Here is a 27708-nt window from a genome sequence, read left to right on the forward strand (position 1 = left end):
CTGTGTGGAGTTTGCACGTTCTCCCCGTGTCTGCGTGGGTTTCCTCCGGGTGCTCCGGTTTCCTCCCACAGTCCAAAAATGTGCAGGTTAGGTGAGTTGGCCATGCTAAATTGCCCACAGTGTCAGGTAAAAGGGGTAAACGTAGGAGTATGGGTGGGTTGCGCTTCCGCGGGGCGGTGTGGACTTGTTGGGCCGAAGGGCCTGTTTCCACACTAAGTAATCTAATCTAAGTAATCTAATCTAATTTGGGCCTGTACTGTGCTGTACTGTTCTATTTTTTATGTACATCTTGATTTTCCAAATATTTCTGTGCTGTACTGAATTCAATCTTTGTTAACAGAGAAACTTGACATCTCTTACTTTGTTTCTGTCTTTTGGAATGTCAAATACCCTGAAATAATCAGTTCCCAACTTGAGGTCCCCATACCTCTGTAAGAGCCACTACTGTAACATTCATTTATTTCAGTTTGGAGAAAGTGAGGACTGCAGATGCTGGAGATCAGAGCTGAAAAATGTGTTGCTGGAAAAGCACAGCAGGTCAGGCAGCATCCAAGGAGCAGGAGAATCGATGTTTCGGGCATAAGCCCTTCTTGAAGAAGGGCTAATGCCCGAAACGTCGATTCTCCTGCTCCTTGAATGCTGCCTGATGTGCTGCGCTTTTCCAGCAATTTATTTCAGTTTGTTTGATCAATCTTGTTACAAATGCTGGCCAATTTGGGGATGAGAATAATAGTTTGCTCTTGACACTCATTTCCCATGAAAGAATGTTTAAACGTCAACTATGATTAATTCAAAGCCTTCAGCCAAATATGAAAGATTTAATAGCAGGGCATTTAGTAAACAGTGACAGAACTGGACAGATTAGTTTGGATTTACATAACAGAGATCATGCTTGACAAAGTGAGTGGAATTTTTTGAGAATGTAACGAGTACAGTTGATTAGGGGGAGCTATTGGATGTGGTTTACTTGGACTTTCAGAAGGCATTTCATAAGAAATTAGCATGTAAAATCAAAGCAGCATAGGGCAGCATTTGGGGTAGTGTAGATTCAGTTTTTAGGGCTAAAGAGATCAAAACATATGGGGATAAAGTGGGAACAAAGTACTGAACAGGATGATCAGCCATGATGGTACCATATGGCAGAGCAGGCTCACAGGGCTGAAGGCCTGATCTTGCACAAGTGTAGCTGGAGTTGGTGAAACAGGGAGTTAGATGAAAGAGGCAGGAGGTGATCAGTCACTTTTCTCTCACGGCTGAGTACTTCTGTTCTTTATTATAAAAGTGAGGCAGTTTTTTGACACAGATATACTGCATGCAAAGAGTTCTGTTTTCACCCACTGACTTCAATTCATTGTTAAGCACATTATACTCCATTTGTAAAATCTCTGCCCACTTATTTATCTATATTCCTTTGTACTCTCCCCTTATGTCCTCATCAGAATTTTGATTAGATTCCCTACAGTGTAGAAACAGGCCCTTCGGCCCAACAAGTCCACACTGACTCATTTCCCTACATTAACCCTGACTAATGCATCTAATATCACGGGCAATTTAGCATGGCCAATTCACCTGAGCTGCACATCTTTTGGAATGTGGGAGGAAACCAGAGCACCGGGAGGAAACCCATGCAGACACGGGGAGAATGTGCAAACTCCACACAGACAGTTGCTTGAGGCCGGAATTGAACCCAGGTCCCTGGCGCTGTGAGGCAGAAGTGCTAACCACTGTGCCACCATGTGGCCCGATAGAAATTTACTTTCCTATCTATCAGCGTGTCATCAGCAAACATAGCTGCTGTACCTTCAATCCCTTCAAACAGGTCATTTATATGAATTGGAAATGGTTGAGGCCACAGCACTGATCCCTATGGGAGGGTTGAGGGGTAAAGGGAGAGATGAGAGAGATGAAAGGAGGACGTAGAGGAATAAAGGAAGAGAATTGTGCTGACAATACTTACTCCACTTGCTCTGTAGGTGTACAGCACTTTTTCATGAATGACAAACCAGAGTTTCTTCCAATGTCTCTTGTTCCTCTTACACCTCTGGAGATATCCACTCATTGACACTCCCTCAGCTGAAGCTTCAACCTGACAACCACCAAATATCTCATTAGAAAAGAAGGCAAATTATGGGGGATTAGTCAGTCTCACTCGCAGGGAGAGGCCTCCCTTGGGGTCAACCTCATTAGCAGAAAGAGGTCTTCCTTGGGGTCAGTCTAATTAGAAGGGAGACGTTTCCCTCTGCGTCAGCCTCACCTGGAAGATAGGTGTATTGTGTGATTGGCCTACCTCCTTCAGAGCCATTGGAATCCTCTTCTGTTTGCGGAGGGAGGTTGTGTGGAAACTGTGAAACACTGACGAGAATGTAGTGCTTGGTGAGTGAGCCAGTAATGATGGAGCCTTTTCACTCTCTGTTAATAATTCTGCAAAGATTCAAAAAGCATGTTCAAGTGAGGATTACATACAGGATGGTGAAGGCGGCGCTTGGCATGTTTGCCTTCATTGGACAGAGCACTGAGTTGGAACATTATATTATGGCTAACCACAAGGCCACATTTAGAGTACAGTCAGTTCTACTATAACACACGTTTCTTCAATGCGAATTGGCTGTAACACAATTGATGAATGTAAATCAATTTATTTGTAGAATGCGAACTTTCCTGTCTGGTATTATGTGATTCCAGCGCCATTACTTTAAATGTTGCTGTTACGCGATTTTCTTCTAACACGGAGTCACATGGGATAGGAACATCAGAACTGACTGAACTGTGTACAATTCTGGTTGCCCTGCTATAGAAAGAATGTTATTAAATGGGAAAGAGTGCAGAAAAGATTTACAAGGTTGTTATCAGAACTGGAGGGTTTGTGTTAGTAAGAAGAGGCTGGGTCTTTTTTCCCTGGAGCATTGAGGCTGAGGAGTGGCCTTATAGAGATTTATAAAATCATGAAGGGGATGGATAAGGTAAATAGCGAAGGTCTTTTCCCCAAGTAGCAGAGTTCAAAACTAGAGAGTATCATTTTAAGGTGTGAGGAGAAAGTGTTAAAAGGGGCCTAGAGGGATCTTTTTCACACAGGACATTTTGCATTTCAAATGAACTGCCAGATAAGTGGTAGATGCAGGCACAGGTCGATCTGCTATAATGCATGTTTTGTTAATGCAAATTCACTATAATACAATTGACAAACTGAGGGCACTGTTTCTAAAATGTAAAGTTTTAAAGCGTGTATTGATTATCACGCAATTCCAGCCCCATTAGTTTAAATGGTGCTGCTATTACACAATTTTCCTTTAACACATGAGAACTGAACCACCACATTATAGCAGAACTCACTATATAGTTACAACACTTAAAAGACATTTGCACAGATACATGAATAAGAAAGGTTTAAGAGGGATATGGGCTAAACACAGCAAATGGGACTAGTTTAATTTGGGAAACCTGAGGCGACTGTCTGTGTGAAGTTTGTACATTCTCCCCATGTCTACATGTGTTTCCCCTGGCTGCTCTAGTTTGCTCCCACAGTCCAAAGATGTGCAGGTTAGCTGGATTAGCCGTGCTAAATTGCTCATATTGTCCAGGGATGTGCAGGCAAGATGGATTAGCTATGGGAAATACAGGGCTACAGGGTAGGGAAGTGGGTCTGGGTGGGATGCTCCTTAGAGGGTCATTGTAGACCTGATGGGACAAATGGCCTGCTTCCACACTGTAGGGATTCTATGATTCCATGATTCTATCAGACCTTAAGATGTCAGGACACCTGGATAAATGGTTAAGGTGGCATATGGTATGTTATTAGTTGAAGCAAGGATTTTAAAGAACAGGGAGGTTCTACTGAAACTGTAAAAAAATGTTGCTTCTAGAATCCACAATTTTGTTATGATAGCATTGGAGGGCTGCTGAGGAGATTTACCAGGATGTTGCCTGGGCTGGAGAGTTTTGGTTATGAAGAGAGATTGGACAGACTGGGGTTGTTTTTCTTAGAGCAGAGGAGACTGAGAGGAGACATGTTTGAGCTGTTAAAAATTCTGAGAGGCATAGATAGGGTTGACATGAAGAAACCTTTCCCTTTTTGGAGGGTGAATGACCAAGGGAAATAGATTTAAGGTAAGGGACAGAAGGTTTTGAGATTTGAGGAAAAGCTTTCTCACCTAGAGGATGATTGGAATCTAGAACTCACTGCCTGTAAGGAAGGTAACACTCATAACATTGAAAACATATTCAGATATGACTTGCGATGTCCAGACATACAAGACCATGGACCAAGTGCTGCAAAATTGGATCAGAATAGTTAGGTGATTATTTTTGTCTGGTGCAGTCTGAAGGGCCCTATTATGTGATATAGATCACTATCACTTTACGATACATTACTAACAGTATGTTCCTCAATTTAAGCATTCGCTGCAGTAAAACATGTTTACTCATACAATATTTAGTTCTGTTGTCATTCGCCTTAAATCAACATCATCTATTCTTTCCCTTTCCTTCCATAAACTCCGTCCAGACCCATTTCTGATTTTGAATACCTGTATCAAATCTCCCCTCAGCCCTCTCTTCTCACTTGAGAGAGGAGTTTAGAAGAATAAGGAGAGATCTCTTAGAAATACATGTTCTAATTTATAAATTCTAACAGGACTTGACAGAATAAACACTGGAAGGATGTTTCCATCAGCTGGGGAGTACACACTAAGGATATATTTAGGACCGAGCTGAGGAGAAATGTCCTAACCCAGAGAGTGGGTAGCCTATGGAATTCTCTGCTGCAGAAAACGATTGAGGCCAAAATATTGAATGTTTTCAAGAAGAATCTAGATACAGTTTTTAGGGCTAACAGGATAAAGCGGTTTGGGGAGTAAGCAGGATTAGGGAACTGAGTTGGATGATCAATCATGATCATTTTGAATGGTTCAATGGGCTGAATGGCCTAATCCTCCATGTTTTTATGTTGAGAGAAAAGTTGGTTTCTCCAATCAGATGACATAACAGAAGTTCCTCATTGCTGGGAACGTTCTCATGAAGCTCCTCTAATGTGTTATTATCCTTCTTGAAGTATGGCACCCAGAACTGGACACAATGAAGTGCTTGAGCATATATTACACAATGTGTTAAACAGGCCTTGCATAATGTTGCACCCTCCCAGCTTCTTCATGTTACTGCATGCCTTTCCCCACAGATGACAGGGAACCCTGTGAGGGCACAGGGAGGCAATGGCCTCGTGGTATTATCGCTCGACTGTTAATCCTGAGACCCAGGCAATGTTCTGGAGACTAAAGTTCTGATCCCATCAGGACGGCGGTGGAATATGAATTCAATAAAACATCTGGAATTAAGAGTTTAATAATGATCATGAATCCAGTGTAGATTGTCAGAAAAAAAATCGAATTCACAAATGTCCTTTAGGGAAGGAAATTGACTCTTAAGTTGACTTTTAATTGTCCTCTGGACCATTAGGGATAAGCAATAAATACTGGACTAGCCAGTGATGCCCTCATACTGGCTAGTCCAGTATTAAGCATGGAGTTTGGGCAAAGGTGGCAGTGGGAGATATGACACATTCCAATATGACACACCTAACAGTCTTTAACTGTTAGGTTAAAGGGGTAAATGTAGGGGTATGGGTGGGTTGCGCTTCGGCGGGTCGGTGTGGACTTGTTGGGCCGAAGGGCCTGTTTCCACACTGTAAGTAATCTAATCTAATCTACCGTGAAATAATTAAAACACCTGAGGGAGTGCTAGAGGTGGGTACAATTACAACATTTAAAAGACTTTTGAACAGGTACATGGATAGGAAAGGTTTAGAGGAATATGGGCCAAACATTGGCAAATGGGACTAGTTCAGTTTCGGAAAGTTGGACTGAAGGGTCTGTTTCCATGTTGTATACCTCTATGACTCCTCCTCCTCCAGTATAACAGTGTCCTGGCTTCTCCATCATGTCGCAGGACTCCCTCACCCCTCCAACTTCTCAAGTAATTGGTCCTTCCCTTGATCCCATGTTATGAGATACTGGTATTACCTTTCCTTTTCAGCTCCCTGTGGCACTGGTCACACACTCTGGCCAACCTTCCTTTCAGATACTTGAGTGGATACTTGTTTCTGGAACATGTTCGACATATAACCTGCAACAGGCAGACCAGAGAGAAAGTGAGTGCAATCATACCTGCCTGTTATCTTCTACAGTCCCACCTCCAGTCTTTCTCCTCCTCAGAATGTGTCATATCTCCCACTGCCACCTTTGCCCAAACTCCATGCTTAAATTCCACCAATCTGGTGTCTGAACCCACCAAGGTACAGTAATTATTCTTGTCAATGTCACAAATTACATCCTGTGTAACTGACAAGGATAAACTTTCCCACTTTATCATTCTCAACCTATCGACAGCCTTTGATACAGTGAGCACACCAATTTGCTCAGCTCCTCTCTCCTATTGTCCATCTAGGTGGGACTGCTGTCATCCAGCTCCATATTTAACCATCTCATTGTAGCCAGAGAATCACCTAAAATAGCTCGATTTGCTGCTTCTGCAATGTTTCTTATGCTCCCCCACGAAACCAGACTTGAACCCCAGCCGAACCTCACTGGCACACCTTTCAAAGGCAGAGTGTTCATTTTCACACGTACATTGCTGACATCCAGTTTTACCTCCACCAACACCTCCATCAATCCTCATATATCTGAATTGTTACCTACCTTGTCTGACATTCAATACCAGACAACTAAACTTTGCTAATCAAAACCACTGTCTTTGCTTCCTGCTACCAGCTTTAAATCTCTCCCTGAGAACTGTTTGAAACTGATCCAATGTGTCAAACAACTTAGAGTCAGAGAGATTTACAGCAGGCCATTCAGCCCATATTGTCTATACCAGTCAAAACAGCCACCTAACTAATCTAATTCCATTCTCCATCACTTGACCCACGGTCCTGTATGCTTTGGATTCAAAAGAGTACATCTAAATACTTTTTCAGTGTTATGAGGGTTTTTGCCTCTACCACTATTACAGGCAACGAGTTCCAGGTTCTCACCACCTGCTGGATGAAAATGTTTTTCCTCATAACTCCTTTAAATCTTCTGCTCCTTATGCGGAATCGATGCACTATATTAATTGATCCCTCCATCAAGGGGAAAAATTTCTTCCTGTCTACCCTATGTCCCTCATATTTTATGCATCTCAATCTCCTCTGCTCTGAGAAAAACAATCTCAGTTTGTCCATTCTCTCTTCATAACTGAAACTCTGCAGCCCAGGAAACGTCCTAGTATCATAGTGGGATCCCAAGCCGATTTCCAATCACATATTCACTCCATCACTCAGGCCACCTATTTCCAGTTGTACAACATTGCTCGACTTCATCCCATCTCAGCACATCACCTGCTAAAAACTGCAATCCTGTTTTTATTACCTTTGGACTCAACTATACCAATGCATTTCTGGCTGGCCTCCCATATTTTGCTGCCTATAAACCTGAAGTCACCCAAAGTCTACTATGTGGGTCCTGACCCCTGCCAAATCGTGTTTCATAGAAATATAGAAGATAAGAGCAGGAGAAGCCTGCTCTGCCATTCATCACAATCACGGCTGATCATCCAACTCAACAGCCTAAACCTGCTTTCTCCCCACAACCTTTGATCCCATTCACTCCAAGTGCTATATCTAGCTGCCTCTTGAACACACTCAATGTTTTGGCATGAACTGCTTCCTGTGGTTTCCGCAGGAATTCCACAGGCTTACCACTCTTTGGGTGGAGAAATGCCTCCTCATTTCCATCCTAAATGCTCCACCACAAATCCTCACCCCTGCTTCTGGATGCACCCACTATCGGGAACATCCTCCCTACATCTACCTGTCTAGTCCTGTTAGAGTTTTATAAGTTTCAATAAGATCTCCCTCTTGCTCATCTGAACTCCAGCGAAAACAATCCTAACCTAGTCAATCTCTCCTCATACGTCAGTCCCGCCATCCCTGCAATCAGCCTGGTAAACCTTCACTGCACTCCCTTTAGCTCCTGATCACCCCTGTGTTACTGACCTTCACTGACAATTTGTCAAGCAACACTCCTTTATGTTTCCAAATTGCTTCAAGATCTTGCCCTCTGTATTTCTGCAACTTCCTCCAGCTCCACTTTCTCTGATATATTTGTGCTGCTCTAGATAAGGCCTCTTGTGCACTCCTGAACTTAATCACTTCCACTCTGATCACTACAAATCTTCATGACATTGTCCAGGTCCCGAGTTTCCTCTTTAACCAACTTGTGGTTGCCCGACCAAACATTGCCTTTCAAAGAAAAGTGCTGCAGATGCTGATGATTGGAAATAAAAGCATAATGATTGGAGCAACTCAGCAGGTCTGGCAGTATCTGGGAGAGAGAAAAACAAAGTTTGTGTTTGAGTCCAAGGACTCGTCTGAAGAACATGCCATTTGAAGAAGAGTCCTAATGGAATTAGATTAGATTAGATTAGATTAGATTAGATTACTTACAGTGTGGAAACAGGCCCTTCGGCCCAACAAGTCCACACCGACCCGCTGAAGCGTAACCCACCCAGACCCATTCCCCTATATTTACCCCTTCATCTAACACTACGGGCAATTTAGCGTGGCCAATTCACCTAACCTGCACATTTTTTTTGGGACTGTGGGAGGAAACCGGAGCATCCGGAGGAAACCCACGCAGACATGGGGAGAACGTGCAAACTCCACACAGAGAGTCTCCTGAGGCAGGAATTGAACCCGGGTCTCTGGCGTTGTGAGGCAGCAGTGCTAACCACTGTGCCGCCCACGATATGCTAGTTTTAGTTCTCTCTCTGCAGATGCTGCCAAACCTGCTGAGTTTCTTCAGCACTTTGTTTTCATTTCCAACATCCCCTTCCATGGTTTCCATGTCAGATTCCACTTGATTATTTCAATGAATCATCTTGCTTTATTTCACTATGTTAAAGTCACTATATAAATGCATTCAGTCGCTGTGAGTGGGTTCTGATAGGGCAATGTTCATGAAAGGGTTGATTCACCTTTCCACATGCATGGCAGTGTTGACGTCTCCATGTCAGCGAGAAGTCACTTGAGCAGATCATACACATACCCACTCGGGAGTCAGGAATCAGCATTGGTGGCTTGGCACCTAGACCACTGTCTGTCTTCTCCGAGGATAGCTGGACAGAGGACAGCGAGAGAGAGCCATTAAATTCATAAAGATCCTGTTAGATTAAAGCGTACAGTGAGCACAGAGGCTATAACTTTAAACTAGCTCAGAGTCCTATCCCATCATCAAGAATGTGTGTATATGTTTCTTCTAGAGGTGTGAGTGATTTTTCACTTCAGTAGAAAAATTGGTTCCACATTTTAATCATGTTGTCTTGGCCTTGGCTCCTTTCTTCTTATTTGCAATTTAGGACAGGATCTATGGGATTTGATGGTCCAATCTGGAGGAGTTTGAATCTCAGAGATGTGACAGGACATCTACTAAAGATACACAAGTCAGGTATTGTCTTTTGTCATCGGTTCTCTGCTTCCGTATTATTTTCTGTCTTTCCTGGTTCCCTTGGGGAAAAGGTCAGGACTATCAATCCTCCATCAAATAGGAACTATGCAGCAATCACTCACCAACTGCGTCAGCACACTGTAATACTTCTGCACACTTCTTATCAGAGCTGCTACATTACCAGATCTTACTGTATGAGAGTCAACTGTTTACCAACAAATGTTTAGCATACCTGGAGGTTTCTTATACAGCACTGAAGGACTACCAGAGGGTCCTTCTTCCTGGAGGTTATTTCCACACCACACACACAAAACATAGGAACATAAGAAACAGAATAGGCCATTCTGCCCATCAGTCAATGAGATCATGCCTGATCTTGGGTTACAACTCCACTTTCCTGCCCACTCTCTATATCCATTGAGTTCCTGAGAGACCAAACATCTACTCATACCAGCTTTAAATATGGAGACTCCATGACGGTCCAGGGTACAGAATTACAAAGACTCTGAACTCTTTGAACTTATTTCAGTTCCTAAATGATCAGTCCCTAATCCCTGTGTGGAAGATAATATCATCAGATGGTTGAGATGGAGACTGAGAAACTGGGAGAATGGAATGGAGTCCTTGCAGGAAGCAGTGTGTGAAGAAATGTTCTGGTGAAGAGTCACAGGACTTGAAATGCTCACTTGGCTTTCTTCCTGAGATGCTGCCAAATTAGCGGCCAAATTCACCCACAGTTCTCCTGAGATAAAACAATGAAGTTGTGCAAAGTGACACCAAACTCAGCCAGGTGAAGGAGAGTGGTATTGGCCTGTGTAGGCCTCTTTTTCCAGAAAGTAGAGAAGAATGGACTTGTGGAGGAATTGCATGCTGAAGAGGAGGGGACTAGGAATAGGAAACCTGTGGTTTGAGAGAGGCTGGATAAGCTCGGGGTGATTTCTTGGAGCAGAGAAAGTTGAGAGAGGTGACTGATGGAGGTGTATAGTTCACAACAGGCATGGACAACAGCTGTTCCCCTAGTTAAAGTGCTAATATTTAGGAGGCATAATTTTTATAGCGAAAGGCAGGAGATTTTGAGGGGATTTAAAGAAAAAGATTTTCAGTCAGAGAATGTTCTGAGATACACTGCCTGGGAGGCTAACTGAGGTGAGAAACCTCACAACTTTTAAAAGGTACTTGGATGAGTATGTGAAGTGTCATAATATTCAAGGTGAAGGCAAGGGGCTAGTGCAGGAAAGTGGGACGAGTCAGGTAGTAGTATATTTTTGGCAATAAAGACTTGATGGATCAAAGGGTTTCTTCTGTACTCCTTCACCTTACCTATGCTCCTCATGACTTTAGAAAGCTCTATACAGTCAGCCTATTCAGCCTCTCTTTATAACTCAAACCTTACAGTCCCGGTAACATCCTTGTAAATTTTCTCTGCACCATTTCCAGTTTAATAACATATTTCCTATAACAGGGTGACCAGATTTGTACACAGTACTCTAAATGCGGCCTCATCAATGTCTTGTACAGCAGATCCTTTGGCCTAACCCGTCCATGCCGACCAAGTTACTCAAACGGAACTAGTCCCATTTGCCTGCTTTTGGCCCATATCCCTTTAGACCTTTCTCATCCATGTCTGTTTTTGGATTCTTCATTGTAATGGAACTCTCTAAATATCTCATAAATGTTGTCATTGTACCTGCCCCTACCATGTCCTCCAGCAGCTTGTTCTATACACCCCTCTGCACCATCCTCAGTGTGAAAGAGTTGCCTCTCAGGTCCAATTATATGACTCTGTAAGTGCAGGCATAGGTGAGATGGAGGGGTCCAAGTGAGAGAGTAGCTTTGGATATGGTTGAAATGGGTCTATAGAACATAGAAGATTACAGTGTAGTGTAGGCCCTTTGGCCCTCGATGTTACGTTGACCTGTGGAACCAATCTGAAGCCCATCTAACCTACACTATTCCATTCTCATCCATATGCTTAGCCAATGACTATTTAAATGCCCTTAAAGTTGGCAAGTCTACTACTGTTGCAGGCAGTGCGTTCCACGCCCCTGCTATTCTCTGAGTAAGGATACTCCTTCTGACATCTGTCCTATATCTATCAGCCCTCAACTTAAAGCTATGTCCCCTTGTGCTAGCCATCATCATCTAAGGAAAAAGGCTCTCACTGTCCACCCCATCTAACCCTCTGATTATTTTATATGTCTCCTTAAGTCACCTCTCAAACTTCTTCTCTCTAATGAAGACAACTTGAATTCCCTCAGCCTTTCCTCCATACCAGGAAACATCCGAGTAAATCACCTCTAAACCTTTTCCAAACCTTCCACATCCTTCACATAATGCGGTGACTAGAACTGTACACAATACTCCAAGTGCGGCCACACCAGAGTTTTGTACAGCTACAACAGGAATGCAGACTACTGGGCTAATGGTAAGACTCTTGGCAATGTAGATAAACAGAGAGATCTCACTGTCCATGTACATAGATCCCTGAAAGTTGCCACCTAGGTTGATAGGGTTGTTAAGAAGGCATACAGTGTGTTAGCTTTAATTAGTAGAGGGATTGAGTTTCGGAACCGCGAGGTTATGCGAGTCCGAAACTCAATCGCTCTACCAATTAAAGCTAACACACTGTATGCCTTCTTAACGTCCCTATCAACCTAGTTGGCAACTTTCAGGGATCTATGTACATGGACAGTGAGATCTCTCTGCTCATCTACATTGCCAAGAGTCTTACCAATAGCCCAGTAGTCTGCATTCCTGTTGCTCCTTTCAAAGGAGGTAGTTTCTTTACTCAGACAGTAGTAGGGGCATGGAATGCATTGGGCATTTAAATGATCATTGGATAGACATATGGAAGAAAATGGAATAGTGTAGGTTAGATGGGTTTCAGATTGGTTTCACAAGTCGGTGCAACATCAAGGGCCAAAGGACCTGTACTGCATTGTAATGTTCTATGTTCTAATACAGAATATAGTCTTACAGCTGCAGAAAAAGTTCACATTTTGTGTGTTTTTGAACAACCTAGTTTTTGCCCACATTATAACACATTTGGCATCTTGTCACTCTGCTGTATCTTTTGGAAGTTCTGCTGTGTCCTATTCTCAAGTTATTTTCCACGAAGCTTAAAATTCTCAGCAAATACATCTAGGGGAGGTGGTGGCAGTGTTATAAAGTCTTTGGATAAATTCATAGGTCCTGGCTAATACTCAAAGTTCAAATCCTACCATGGCTGCAAGTAGAATCTAGATTATAAAGCTCAATATAAAACTAATCTCTGTGATGGAAAAGCACAGCAGATCAGGCAGCATCTGAGGAGCAGGAGGATTGACATTTCAGGCATAATGACGTCTGAAACATTGGTTCTCCTGCTCCTCGGAAGCTGCCTGACCTGCTGTGCTTTTCCAGCACCACACTCTCAACTCTGATCTCCAGCATCTGCAGTCCTCACTTTCTCCTAATCTCTGTGATGGTTAACATAACAGCTATAATCAATTGTTCATAAAAACCCATCTCAATTATGAATGTTCTTTGAGAAGAGAAATCTTCCATCCCTGCCTTGTTGGCCTGTATGTGACTCCAGACCCACAGCAACATGGATGACTCTTACCTGTGCTCTGAAATCGCAAATGATGCCACTCAGTTTGAAGGCCATTTGAGAGGGGCAATGTTCTATGGCCCATTGGTCTTGCCAGGAATGGCAATTTTGGATTGAGGATTAAAGATAACAAAATCACTCTGTTTCTTTGCCTCAGACAATGAGATGTTTGCTAGAACTACGATCTGTATTAACACTGGGATGCATTGATGAGAGAGCTCTCTATTGTAACACTGACCTCAGCATTCCCTCTCAGGCTCAAGAACGTCTGTGACCTCTGATAATCATCCACTGCTCTGCTGATATCAGCCAGCCATTCATCACGCTCTGTCGAAGAGCTGATAAAAAGAAGTTACATTAGTCATGATTGACTAAATAAAAAGAATTACTGAAATCAAATTGGATATACACTGCAATTGTTTCAACTAGACAAAGCCATTCATTTCTTAGAACAGATTAAACTTGCCTGGTTTAAGCAAAACCTGGCAGTGAATTGTCAATCATTATCAACCATTGGATTTTGCTTGGCAAGACCTCTATCAATCAACTTCCATTTTCTAATCAATCAGCATTCTCTCGGCTTACAGTGTAAATATTGGATTTTCTCTTTATTGGCAATTTTCTTGATGTGTGCAAGACAAAATGTTTTAGCAAAATATATCTTTTTCAATAATACCTAAGTACTATACTACCAAACATCTAGTTGACGACTAATTTATGGTGATCTACATACATTATTTTAAAAGTGTAAAAACCAACAGGGATAAACTGAAAAAAAAAGCACTAGATATAAGTAACAGTCAGAATAAAAGAAGACTAAAGATGAAAGATAAGTGGAGTATCATTTAGGTGAAAGAATTAGAATTGTTAGTAGGTCCCTACTGGTGCCCAGCATGACCATCTGCACAGGAAGAGTTCCAAGCTGCAGAAACCTGAGCTCTGGGCTTCAGAGCTCCAGTGGAGGCTGGAAATTCTGTGGCACATCCACAAGGCTGAGGGGCATGTGGGCAGCATGTTTAGAGAAGTGAAGGAACAGGAGGGTAAAAAGGAATGGGTGACCACCAGGCAATCAGAAAAATAGGCAACTAGTGCAGGAATCCCCTTGGTCCCCTTATAAAATTAGTTTTCCAATTTGGAAGCTGAGAAACTTGCTGGTTCCTCAAGGGAGTGCAGATAGAGCTGGGCTTCTGGCATCATGAGTGGTAAGACCATAAGACCATAAGATATAGGAGTGGAAGTAAGGCCATTTGGCCCATCGAGTCCACTCCGCCATTCAATCATGGCTGATGGGCATTTCAACTCCACTTTCCAAGCCATGTATTATCTTGTAAGTTTCTATTAGATCTCCCCTTAATCTTCTAAACTCCAATGAATACAATCCCAGGATCCTCAGCTGTTCCTCATATGTTAGACCTACCATTCCAGGGAACATGCATGTGAATCTCCGCTTGACACGCTCCAGTGCCAGTATGTCCTTCCTGAGGTGTGGGGACCAAAACTAGACACAGTACTCCAAATGGGGCCTAACCAGAGCCTTATATAGTCTCAGTGCTTTTATATTCCAACCCTCTTGAGATAAATGACAACATTGCGTTTGCTTTCTTGTCTGACTATACAGGAGGAAGAATAAAGCAGGAATGATAGTGATAGGTGATCCATTAGTTGGGGGAACAAACAGACATTTCTGCAGCCACACATGAGACCCCAGGATGGTGTGTTCCTCCCTGGTGCCAGTATCAATGCCGTCACTAAGCAGCTGCAGGGCATCCTGAAGCGGAAGGATGATAAGGCAGAGGGTGTGGTGCACATTGGTATTAAAAATACAGGTAGGACAAGGGATGAGATCTCGCATCAAGACTTCAGCGTGTTGGGCAGTAGATCAAAAAACAGGACCTCCTAGTGCCATTTGCCAACGAGTACAGAAGTAGAAGAGGGAAGATAAATGCGTGGCTAAAGAGTTGATGCAGGAGGCAGGGTTTTAGATTTCTGGGCCACTGGGATTGTTTCTGCGGAAGGTGGGACCTCTACAAGTAGGTCAGTCTGCTCTAAACCAGAATGGGACCATATATCCTTGTGGGAGGGTTTGCTAGTGCTGCTGGCAGGAGTTTGAATTAGTTCAGTAGATGCAAGGAACACAGTGCCATTAGTTCAATAGTAAAATCATATAACTTTTTGATGGAACCGAGCCAAAAGTAGTAGGCCATGTGGTATCTCAAAGGAGTAAGGCGAGGCTGGATGGGCTCTATTTGAAAACTGTGTATTAGAGGTATGGCAGATGTGTTAAGGATGTGGATCGCTATCACAGAGACTTGGTTAAGGGAGAGTTAGAGTCAAAAAGTGTGATGCTGATAAAGCACAGCCAGTCAGACAGCGTCAAAGGAGCAGGAGAGTCAATGTTTCAAGCATTAGCTCTTCATCAGGATGATGATCACATTCCTGATGTAGACCTTATGCTCGAAATGTCGACACTCCTGCTCCTCGGATGCTGCCTGACTCTGTGCTTTTCCAGCACCACACTTTTTGATTCTAATCTCCAGCATCTGCAGTCCTCAATTTCTTCTGAGGGAAGGATAGGACTGACAACTCAATATTCTAGATATAAGATCTTCAGGCAGGACGTGGAAAGGAGAGATGGTATCAGATTATTAATTAAGGATTCAATTACTTCAGTAAAGAGGGATGATATCTTGGAAGGGTCTTCAAATGAGGTTTTGTGAATACAGTTTCGGAATTAAAATGGAGGTAGTCACACCGTGTATCATAACAATGCAATTGAGGAACAGATATGTAATATAGTCTGTTGACTGAGGTGTCCAAAAATAACAATAAGGTAAATATATTACATTTACAGACTCAGAGGGCCATACAGCATGGAAACAGATCCTTCAATACAACTAGTCCATGCTAAACATAATCCTAAATTAAATAGTCCCACCTGCCTGTTCCTGGCCCACATCCCTTCAAACCTTTCGTGCATTTATCCAAATCCACTACTTCATCAGGAAGTTCATTCCAAATGAGAAACCACTCGCTCTGTAAAAAAATTGCCCCTCATGTCTTTTGTAAATCTCTCTCCTCTCAACTTAAAAATGTGCCCTCTAGTCTTGAAATTAGGGGAAAGACAACTATCATTAACTCTATTTATAGCACTCATTATTTTATAAATTTTAAAAGCTCGCCTCTCAACTTACTATCCAGCCTTTTTGTTATAACTCAAACCTTCCATACCAAGCAACATCCTAGAATGATGTCAGGAATGAGGGAATTTAGATACAAGCAAAGAGTAGAGAGATTGGGCTTACTCTTCTTGGAACAGTGAAGATTAACCTTATAAGGGCGTTCAAAATTATGAACAATTATGACAGGGTAAAGGATATTCTATTTCCACTAGTTGATATATCAGTAACTAGAGGATCCCAACTTCAGGACTGTCAGCAAGGGAGCTAGGATTGAGATGAGGAGAAAGTGAGGTCTGCAGATGCTGGAGATCAGAGCTGAAAATGTGTTGCTGGAAAAGCTTGAGATGAGGAGAAACTTATTTCCTCAGAGTTGCTAGGATTTGGAATGCACAGCCTGGGAGAGTGGTGAAGGTAAGTTCCACACTTGGTTTCAAAAGAGAGCTGGATACATATTTGAAAGAGATTAAGTTAGACAGCTGCGAAGGTAGGGTTGAAGAGTGGGACTGGACGAGTAGCTCTTTTGGGAGTCAGTACAGACATGATGGGTTGATAAGCCTCCTTCTTCCCATAAAATTTTATGATTCGAGGATTTCTACTACCCCAATATTAATTGGGAGAATCATGGTTTAAAGGAATGAGAGGGGGCGGATTTCTTGACATGTATACATGAGAGCTTTTTATATCAACATGTAGAGGGCAGTGCAATGCTGGACCGAATTCTGGTGTACAAAGCCAGACAGGTGTTTGAGGTAGCAATGGAAGAGTATTTTCGTGATAGCGATCACAACGCCATACATTTTAAGTTTGATATGGATAAGGAAGAAGATGGTCTGCAAAAGGCTTTTAGATTGAGGTAAGGCAACTTTTATTAAAATAAGGTAGGATCTAGCCAAAGTAGACTGAAAACAATGACTTGAGGGTAAATGTACAGAACAGTGGGAGGTATTCAAAAATGGTACTGGGAGAATACAGACCCAATATGTTCCCTTAGGGTGAAATGTAGGAGCAATAGAGAACGGTGCATGGCATGGTGGCACAGTGGTTAGCATTGTTTCCTCACAGCGCCAGAGACCCAGGTTCAATTCCCGCCTCAGGCAACTGTCTGTGTGGAGTTTGCATGTTCTCCCCGTGTCTGTGTGGGTTTCCTCCGGGTGCTCCGGTTTCCTCCCACAGTCCAAAGATGTGCAGGTCAGGTGAATTGGCCATGCTAAATTGCCTGTAGTGTTAGGTGAAAGGGTAAATGTAGGGAAATGTGTTTGGTGGGTTGCGCTTCGGAGGGTCGGTGTGGGCTTGTTGGGCCGAGGGGCCTGTTTCCACTCTGTAAGTAGTCTAATCTAACTCTGGATGTTTAGTAATATTTAGAACTGGATAAAATGGAAAAGAAATGTATAACAGGAACAAAGAGAGCAAATTATAAAAAAACAAGTGGAATATAAAAAGTGTAGGGGGAGTATTAAGAAAACAATTAAGAGAGCGAAGAGTGGACATGAAAAGTCATGGCAGGTAAGATCAGAGAGAATCCCAAGATACTCTACATGTATATCAAAGGGAAGAGAATAACCAGGGAAAGAGTAAGATCCATCAGGAACCAAGGGGGGAGATCTGTGCTTGGAGTCAGATGACATTGATTGTGTGTTAAAAGAATAATTCACGATGGCTGTATGTTAAATGAATACTTCCAAATCCTACACATCTTCATGCACGAGAAGGATATTGCAAGTACAGAATTCAGGAAAATGGACTGTATGGTCCTTCAGCATTTTGATACATGAGTCAGGATGTATTAGAGATTTAGGCAGGTTCAAAAGTGGACAAACCCCAGGTTAGGATGTGTAGTTTCCCAGGTTGCTCTGGGAGATGAGGGAAGAAATCACATGGGCCCTGACCCAAATCTTTAAATTGTCTCCAGCCAAAGGAGAGCTGTCAGGTGACTGAAAGACAGCTAACGTGGTTCTACTTTTAAAACAAGTGTGGCAGAGATAGATCAGCAAATGATATACCATTGAGTCTGACAACCAGAGACTATTTCCCAGGGCAGAAATGACTAACACGAGGGGTCATAGTTTTAAACTGGTTGGAGGAAAGTATGGAGGGGATGTCAGAGGCGGGTTCTTTACACAGAGAGTTGAGAGAGCATGGAATGCGTTGCCAGCAGCAGTTGTGGAGGCAGGGTCATTGGGGACATTTAAGAGACTCCTCGACATACATATGATCACAGAAATTTGAGGGTGCATACATGAGGATCAGTGGTCGGCACAACATCGTGGGCTGAAGGTCCTGTTCTGTGCTGTACTGTTCTATGTTCTATGTTCTAACAGTGGTAGGGAAACTACTGGAGAAAATTCTGAAGGAGAAAATTTAGAGAGGCAAGGTTTGATCAAGGGTAGTCAGGATGGCATTATCAGAGGGAGATCATGCCTGACAAATCTTGTGGAATGTTTCAAAGAGGTGACGAAATGTTTAAATGAGGACAGTGCAGCTCACATAGTTCATATGGATTTCAGCAAGGCCTTTGACAAGATCCCATATGGGAAACTGATTAAAAAAAAGGTAAAAGCTCATCTGATCTAGGGTCACTTGGCAATTCAGATTCAAAACTTACTCCATGCCAGGAGGTGAATGCTGGAATAATTCTCAATTGGAATACCTCTTGCTTCACGTTTAACATTACATTCTTATGACTGTGACCGGATTAACATGTAAATCCAGTTTGATCACTCTGTCATGATGTTGCAAGTACCTTGCCCTGTACAAGTTAGTTACATAATACCTGGCACAGAGTGTGATGGAGCCTCGCACACTCTGGATCCTCAGCAGCATCTCAGAGTCTTCGACAGACACTCTGCTCACCTGCCAATATAACAAACAAGGGAATCAGAGCTTTACAGCGTACATTTTGAGCAATCTTCCAGTGACATCACCCACCCAAAGCACGCTTCAGAGGGAAATATCAGGGAAAACCTGTGACTGACACACATTGGTCTCACTCATTTTATACCCTTCAGACTGAATAAGAATGTTCATTCCACGTATTACTGTTTTTTTTCCCCAATTTGTCTAGTCAGATTCCAAACTAGCTTTCCTTTCCCAATAAAATCCAACCCATCTCTCCCCAACTTGTCATCCAAATCCCAACATCACCACATCGTTCCATCTATCACCATACTCCATACTGTCTTTATATACATCCCACTTCCCCAACTTCAGTGTACGTCTTGTTTATCAAGGGTTCATACCATCTCATTTGCAAACTTGATTTAATATTCCAATGAAGCATGAACAAGGAATAAACAGGTTGGGACTATACTCATTGGAATATAGAAGAATGAGAGATGATCTCATTGAAACAGATAGGATTCTTAAGGGACGTGGCAGTGTAAATGCTGAGAGGATTTATCATGAGAGGATTCATGGGAGAGTCTATCACCAGACGGCAGAGTCTGAGAAGAAAAGGGCACCAATTTAAGACTGAAATTAGAGTAATTTCTTCTGTCAGAGGATTGAGAGTCTTTGGAACTTCAGACCACAGAGTTTTGTGTGTGTATTTAAGGCTGAAATAGACTATTGATCAGTAAGGAAATCCAGGGTTATGAGTGAAAGGGCAGGAAAGTGGATGTGAGGAATGTCAAATCAGTTATGATTCTCTTGAATGGCAGATCAGACCCAAGGGGCCGAATGGCCTTCTCCTTTTCCTATTTCTTATGGTCTAACAGCAGTGATCCCTGTTCTGAAGAAGGGTCATTAGACTCAAATCATGAACTCTGCTTTCTCTCCAGAGATACTGCCAGACCTGCTGAGTTTCTCCAACAATTTATGTTTCTCGTAGCAGAAATCTCTGACTTGCAGCATCCCTGAGAGATTTAGCATTATTTTCAGCACAGAATGCGGAAATTCAGATCATCAAATCCCTGTCAGCAGCCCGCTGAACATTTTAGTCAGTCCGACTGCTCTCTGCTCAATCTCCAACCTTTAGTTTAAAACATTGATCATTTACTATTCCACTACCATTATATATATATCAATTCTTCAATGTATAATTTCAGTTACATCACACTGCAAATTTTTGCTATAAATTCTGTGTTACGATTGAGCCCTCCACAATCACCTGAAGGAGCGTCGCTCCGAAAACTAGTATGCTTCCAATTAAACCTGTAAGAATATTATATGGTGGCAGCAAGTGGGATAACAACATGGGAAGTCTTTGGTATCACTGGAACACTTCGAGGTGGTCACAAGTTCCGAGTAGCCAAATTGTGCAACAAAGATTGACCAGATATTACATCAATGGCAGACAAACTAAGACTAGGAACCAATATTGATAAGTGCTTCAGGATGACAGGGCGAAGAACAACATTCCAAAATGACAGACGGTGCAGTTTGCTAATTTTAGGGGTGGCCATACAAAAATCAGGAACCAAAAAGAGTGTATATCAACTGCCCTAGCTGATACCAGGTGCAAAAACTGTTTTGCCAAACACCATTTTTGCAAGAAGTATCACTTCCAAGTTATGTGTTGCTAAAAGAGGTTGTATGGAAAAAGTCAAAAGAGAAACCCCTAAAAGGTAGCAAAATCCATGAACTAGAAGATAACAACAATGTGGAGATTCCTTCCCTTGGCATAATCCAGGTACCAAAAAGTGTGGTGCTGGAAAAACACAGCCGGGCAGGCAGCATCCGAGGAGCAGGAGAGTTGACGTTTCAAGCATATGCCCTTCATCAGGAATAAGGGGGTGGCCCAAGGGGGCTGAGAAATAAATGGGAGGGAATGGGGCTGGGGGAAAGATGGCTGGGAGTAAGAAAGATGGGACGGTATTGGTGATTGGTCAGAATGGAGGGTGGAGCGGATAGGTGGGAAGGAAGATGGACAGGTAGGATAATCGAGAGGGCGGTTCTGGCTCGGACGCTGCCTCTTTTACAGCAGCACACTTTTTGACTCTGATCTACAGCCTCAGCAGTCCTCACTCTCTCCTCATAATCTGGGAACCAGCAGCTACTGGAATGCTGATTTTCTAGTAGAGTGAAATAAGATCTGTTTTAAGTTAGAAGCAGGTGAAGCTGTTCTGGTTCTGAACCATGGTAGGAAATAGTTTGTTTCAGGCATCATGCAAAATATAACACTGACTGGGAGGTGTAGAACTCATGGTCACAGGACAACTGAATGCAACTCTTCAATATATATATAGAGAGAGAGAAATCAGTGAAACCTTATAAGCAACTCTAAACCAGAGTTGTTCAGTTTGAAGCTGGGACTTTGGTACTAATTTACATTTGCTTTATAGAGAAGAGAACCAACTCTCAGAGCTGAATTTTCGTAGCCGTCAATGGGACTAAGAAAGCTGATAAGAGCATACCACAACACTCATGAAAGAAGCCAGTCAGGTTGTTTCACACACAGAGAAGTTTCTCATTCAAAAGGAAGGTGACTGAAACAAAAAGCTGGTGTTTGGAGTTGTTCTCAAAACCAAAACTCAATGGATCTGTCAGAATCTGGGTGTGGACCTTACACTTCTGAACAAAACAATTGTTTGTGAAGTTCACCTGATTTGTCTGTGGATGAGAGATTCTTTGCAATTCAATCTTCACAAAGTGAGTTGCAATTTGTAGTTTCTAGTAACTTAATCTCTTTATTAAGTTGTTCAAAATTTTCATTACACCATTTGGGCAGTTTAGATTGAATAAATTCCCTTTCAGCATCGCATCTGGCCAGAAAGAGAGTGGACAGTGTCAAGTATTTTGGAAAACTTCATTGAAGCTTTGTGACGCATGGATAATTTCCTGATCTATGGAATCACTCAAACAGAGCATAACACCAGAATGCAAGCCCTGTGATTTTACAACAACAACAAGCAGGGCTTACACGTCAACAAGTATGAAGTCTCACAGCTCACTGTCAAGTCCTTTGGGCATATGGCGAGTACGTATTATGTCAGAGGTAATCCACAAAACAGCAATCAAGGGGCTTTCAGCATCTCAGAACATGACTGAGCTCCAAGGTACATGAGAGCAGTAAACCAAATCAGAAAGCTCTTGCCCAAATGTTCCCAATCGTAAAAAAGAACGAGAACAAAAGGACATAGATTTAAAGTAATAGGCAAAAGAAGCAAAGATCAAGTTTAAAAAAAAAAGTTTCATGAAGCAATTAGTTAGTGTATGGAATGCACTGCCTGGAACAGTGTTGGAGGCAAGTTCGATTCAAGACAGCATTGATTGTATGGATAAAAATATGCTGCAAAGGGTGTGTGGTAAAGGTCAGGATTATATGATGGTATTCATTTAATGAGCCAGCGCAGGCACGATGGGCCAAATTGGACCCTTGTGTGATTCTGCAAATCTAGCTGTCACCAATGGGCCATTACATATCAGATACTATATGGTACTGCGAAGAAGATTAAATCAAAGAAACGGTGCTATCACAGATATTTGAGCCAGAGCTACCTAGGATCATTTATGCTGAGGCAATTGTGTAGCAGGAGTGGGAACTATACTCTTTCAGATACAGACTGATCAAAAGTGCAGACCTATCATTGACAGTAAGTGTAATGATACAGAAAGAAGCCTTTGCTGTTACGTGGGCTAGTGAAAAGTTTGCAAATTATGTCTTCACTTCAAGAGAGAGTCTGTCCACAAATCCTTTGTGAGTCCCTTAAAGTCTACGGTGTTAGCAAACATATTTCCACATGTGCAACATTTTAGACTGAAGATGAGGGTTATTCTAAAGACAGACCATGTTCTGGATAAGCAGCAGATGTGTTGAATTCTACTCTTTGCTGAAAAGCTAGAAACCTTTACATCGGCAATAACTGTAACTCAACCAATAAAGTTAGAAATAGTCCAACAGGTTTATTTGGAAGCACTAGTTTTCGGAGTGCTGCTCCTTCATCTGTGTAGCTGTGAAGAATGACCAGAAGACATAGAATTTATTGCAAGAGATTACAGCATGCAACTGAAGTGGTATATTGAACAAACCTAGATTGCTGTTATGTCTAACATCTTTTAGAATGGGTTGCAGGTTTTGGTTCATTAATATGTCAATCCCAGAACTTCTTTTAAGTCACATTCTTGAGATAACTTAAGGTTTCATAAAATAAAAGGTGACATCTCAGCTCAGTGTGAGGTTAGAGCCATTTGTATCCCAATCTTGAGTCAGACTGGTTCTATTTCTAAAGTGGAATTTATAAAACATGACATGGATTGACTGCCTGCATTGATTACCTGCAGATTGTGCATTTTTGAACAAAATAGAATGTATCTGCAAATATAATTCTGCAAATACAAATTCACCTTATAGACTTATATATGTGCGTGTGTGCGCGTGCGTGTGTGAGAGAGAGAGAGAGTGGAGAGAGTGTGTGCATATGTGTGTGAGTGCACATGAGTGTGTGTATTAGTGCGTGTGCATGTTTGATAAAATGTGTGTGTGATGAAGTATAAACCTGTGAGAGGGTGTGTGTGTGGGTGTGAGTGTGGGGGATGCTGCTTGGACTGGAGGGAGCTCAGGTTTTTCACATCGGAGTGAAGGAGGATTAGAGGCGACTTGATGGAGGTGTACAAGATGATGAGAGACATAGATAGAGTGAAAGTCAGAGACATTTTCCCAGGGCAGAAATAGCTATCACAAGGCGGCAGGTTTCGGGGAAGATGTCACAGGTCAGTATATTAGTCCCCTTCCAATTTAGGTACAAGTCACTTCTACCCCAGAAGAGATTCCAATGATTCTTCTCCCATACACCAGCTCCTCAGCCATGCATTCATATCCTTCTATTCCTGCCCTCACTCGCTCGTAGCACCGGGAATAATCCAGATATTACTACTCTCAAGGACCTCCCTTTTAAATTCCTGCTTAACTTCCCATATTCTACTTTCAGAATCTCATTCTTTTCCATTCCTATATTGTTGGTTCCAATGTGTACAATGACCCCTGCTGGTCCCTCTCCCTCTTTGAGCACAGTCTGCACTCTCTCTGAGACATGCTTGACTCTGGCACCAGGGAGGCAACACATCATTCTGATTTTTCGCTGCTGGTCACAGAAATGTCTGTTTGTGCCTCTGACTAGAGAGTCACCTAATACAATTAATCACTTGCAACCCGACGTACCCCTCAATATATTAGAGCCTATCTTGATACCAGAAACTTGGCTGTTCGTGCTACATTTCCCTGAGAATCCATCACCCTCTACATTTTCCAAAACAGCATACTTGTTTGAAATGGGGATAGCCACAGAAGACTTCTGCACTACCTGCCTACCTCTCTTATCTTTCCTGGAGTTAACCCATCTATGTGACTGTATCTGTGGCTTTTCTCCCTTCCTATAACTGCCATCCATCACACCCTCTTGCTCTTGTAAATTCCTCATTGCCTCTAACTGTCACTCCAATCGATCCATTTGATTGATAGGATTCGCAACTAACAGCATTTATTGTAGATATAATTCTCAGTACGTAAACTCTCCCTAAACTCTCACATTCGACAAGAAATAAGAAGAACATATCATTCTACTGAAGTCCATTTCTGCTTCTTCCAAATTACAGACCCAGAAAATAATGCTGTCTTATTCCTCTACAAAACACTGCTCCAGGCTAACTTAATACTTACGGTTTAAGAGACATATCTCAATAAAACATATAATCAAGAAAGAACCCACTCTACTCACTAATGCAGACTTACAGCAAGGCCACACTTAAAACTATTCCCTTATCTGTTTCTATGCTGTGACCTCTCCCAAACAGGCTCCTCCAAGATCAGTTGTGAATTGCACTGTTTGTTAATTTTGCTAGACGCACTACGATGTTCAGCAATACATAAATTCAACAGCAAAGGTGGTAACTGCGCAGTTTCACTGCTGTTTCAGTTAGTAGAGTGTGTTTCTTTCTTTCTCTCTCTCTCTCTCCTGCACCGATCATGTGCTGCCTATTGTCTGTCCTTCTCCCTTTTAAAAGTGCTGTTTTAAAGACTTTTTTTCCTCTAAAGTTCCAAAACAATGCAACAGCATATAAAACAGTAATTGCTGCTCCTGGAATTTGAGGAAATCACATCCCACACCTAAAATACCTCAAAAAAAGAACAGCCTGTTACAGTCAGAATTTTTTCTCACCCTCCATCTTGGATTACCCAGAATCCTTCTTTTGAATTCCTAATACAAAATTCTGAGATCAGCTTCCTGTGCAAATTATCAATTCAAGCTGTTTTCAAACAACTGCTTGTTGTGGAATAACGCTGAATCCTGGAACAATTTGCCAGGTAATCAGAAAGTATGGTGGAATTCTTCAGGGACTAAATGAAATTCTCACAAATGTATCCAGGCTGATCTCTGGATGCAGCACAGCAACAAGTCAAAGTTATTGTTTCTATTGTGTGGGGTGCACAAAATTAATCATCTCCAATGTGCCACTGAGGATCAAAGACCTGAACAACAGTGACCTCAAAGCCAACACTGAGTTTGTGGTGTACACGATAACAGTGATGGAGACTTGGACAATCTGCAGCAGATACCTCAAATTCTCAGGGACGTATCATCAGTGATGCCTCTGCAAAATCCTGCAAATCCACATGTCAGGACAGCACTTCAATAACAGACCCCTGTCTCATTCCTAATCAGCTGCATTGGCCAGATCACATCATCTGCATGCCTGCCACAAGATTTCCAGAACAATCTCTCTCTCTCTCTCTCTCTCTCTGGAGCTCTATCACAGCAAACATGTCCTCAAAGCCTCCCAGAATAAATGCAATACTCTCAATGATTTGTGTGAATGTCTAGCCCAAGACTATCCAGATTGGAGATAAAAGGAAAAGGCAGAGTTAAAGCTCAAACAAGCTAAAGCCCCAGGCAAACTGCCCAGCTTTCTGCTCAAATATTAGTGACATTGTAATTGCAATGAAGTCAGCCAGGTGGACTTCACAGAATATGAGTTCCCTACCTGGGGCTGTTAATCTGGTCAATCAGGGAGCCCTGGCTGACAGATATAAACAAGAAGGGCCCAACTGCTTGTTCTGTGGTGCTGTGCAGTCTGTGGACCACGTATATATTAGGTGTGGACGTTTACACTCCCTTTTTGATTTTCTTAAAAACCTCCTCCTCTGCTTTTGGTTGCATTTCAGTCCCATGCTCCTGATCTTCGGGCACTCGGTACGGAGGAGGGAGAGCAGGTCTGAAGACCTTCTCGTGGGTCTGCTCCTGGGCCTGGCCAAACTGGCCATCAACAGGTCCAGGCAGCGGGCCATGGAGGGGGTTGTTAGGGCCAACTGCCTGCCCCTCTTCCGCGGTTACGTTAGTGCCCGGGTGTCCTTGGAGAAGGAGCACGCGGTGTCCACCAACAGCCTGGAGCTGTTCAGGGAGAGGTGGGCGCCGCAGGGAGTGGAGTGCATTATTTCCCCCTCCAACTCTATTTTGATTTAGTCCCTATCCTCCCCTTCACTGTTTTGATCACAAAGCACTGCCCTTTGATGTGAAGGGCAGTGCTCGTCACTGGCCACTTGGGTTTTCCTTTCTTCCTGGTGGTAGAAATTGAATAAAGATTCGTACACCTTGTGTCTCTCATTGAGTCTCACACCTGCACACACACACCATGGGTGCTGGGGTAAAAATAAGCACTACCGCAGTTAGGCGGTAGTGCAGGGGTTAAAGAAAAAAGAAGAACAGGAGTGCTTGTCACTGGCCACTCGGGTGTAAAAAAAGAAGAAAAAAAAGAAAAAAAAGAGAAAAATAAACAAGATGGGCCCAACTGCTTGTTCTGTGGTGCTGTGGAGTCTGTGGACCATGTATATATTGGGTGTGGGCATTTGCACTCCCTTTTTGATTTTCTTAAAAACTTCCTTCTCTGCTTTTGGTTGCACTTCAGTCCCACGCTCCTGATCTTCGGGCACCCGGTACGGAGGAGGGAGGGCAGGTCTGAAGACCTCCTCGTGGGTCTGCTCCTGGGCCTGGCCAAACTGGCCATTAACAGGTCCAGGCAGCGGGCCATGGAGGGGGTCGTTAGGGCCGACTGCCTGCCCCTCTTCCGCGGTTACGTTAGGGCCCGGGTGTCCTTGGAGAAGGAGCACGCGGTGTCCACCAACACCCTGGAGTTGTTCAGGGAGAGGTGGGCGCCGCAGGGAGTGGAGTGCATTATTTCCCCTTCCAACTCTATTTTGATTTAATCCCTGCCCTCCCCTTCACTGTTTGAACACACAGCACTGCCCTTTGATGTGAAGGGCACTGCTTGTCACTGGCCACTCGGGTGTTTCCTTTCTTCCTAGTGGTGGGAATTGAATAAAGATTTGTACACCTTGTGTCTTTCACTGTCTATCACCTGCACACACACAACATGGGTGTGGGGGGTGGGAGGTGAAATAAGCACTACTGCAGTTAGGTGGTAGTGTGGGGGTAACAAAAAAAGGAACAAATATATAAACAAAAAAAAATAAACAGGAGGGGGACTGAAAAACTATAAACAGGAGGGTCAGAGTTCTGTTCACTCTGGCTGGCTC

General features: G+C 42.8%; 1 protein-coding gene across 1 annotated transcript in view; it reads right to left on the bottom strand.

Annotated features, from left to right (window-relative positions):
• LOC122559265 (FYVE, RhoGEF and PH domain-containing protein 5-like) overlaps positions 1 to 27708 on the bottom strand; it is a 141415-nt gene that overhangs the window by 13186 nt on the left and 100521 nt on the right. Inside the window, exons 16-21 of the mRNA XM_043708646.1 lie at positions 19015 to 19094; positions 13304 to 13403; positions 9004 to 9144; positions 6012 to 6114; positions 2288 to 2421; positions 1958 to 2086 (exon numbers count right to left, since the gene is read on the bottom strand). Coding sequence (XP_043564581.1) covers positions 1958 to 2086; positions 2288 to 2421; positions 6012 to 6114; positions 9004 to 9144; positions 13304 to 13403; positions 19015 to 19094 — 687 coding nt within the window. The remainder of the gene's footprint in view (positions 1 to 1957; positions 2087 to 2287; positions 2422 to 6011; positions 6115 to 9003; positions 9145 to 13303; positions 13404 to 19014; positions 19095 to 27708) is intronic.

Source organism: Chiloscyllium plagiosum, chromosome 18, assembly GCF_004010195.1.
Source record: "Chiloscyllium plagiosum isolate BGI_BamShark_2017 chromosome 18, ASM401019v2, whole genome shotgun sequence".
Classification (NCBI taxonomy): Eukaryota; Metazoa; Chordata; class Chondrichthyes; order Orectolobiformes; family Hemiscylliidae; genus Chiloscyllium; species Chiloscyllium plagiosum.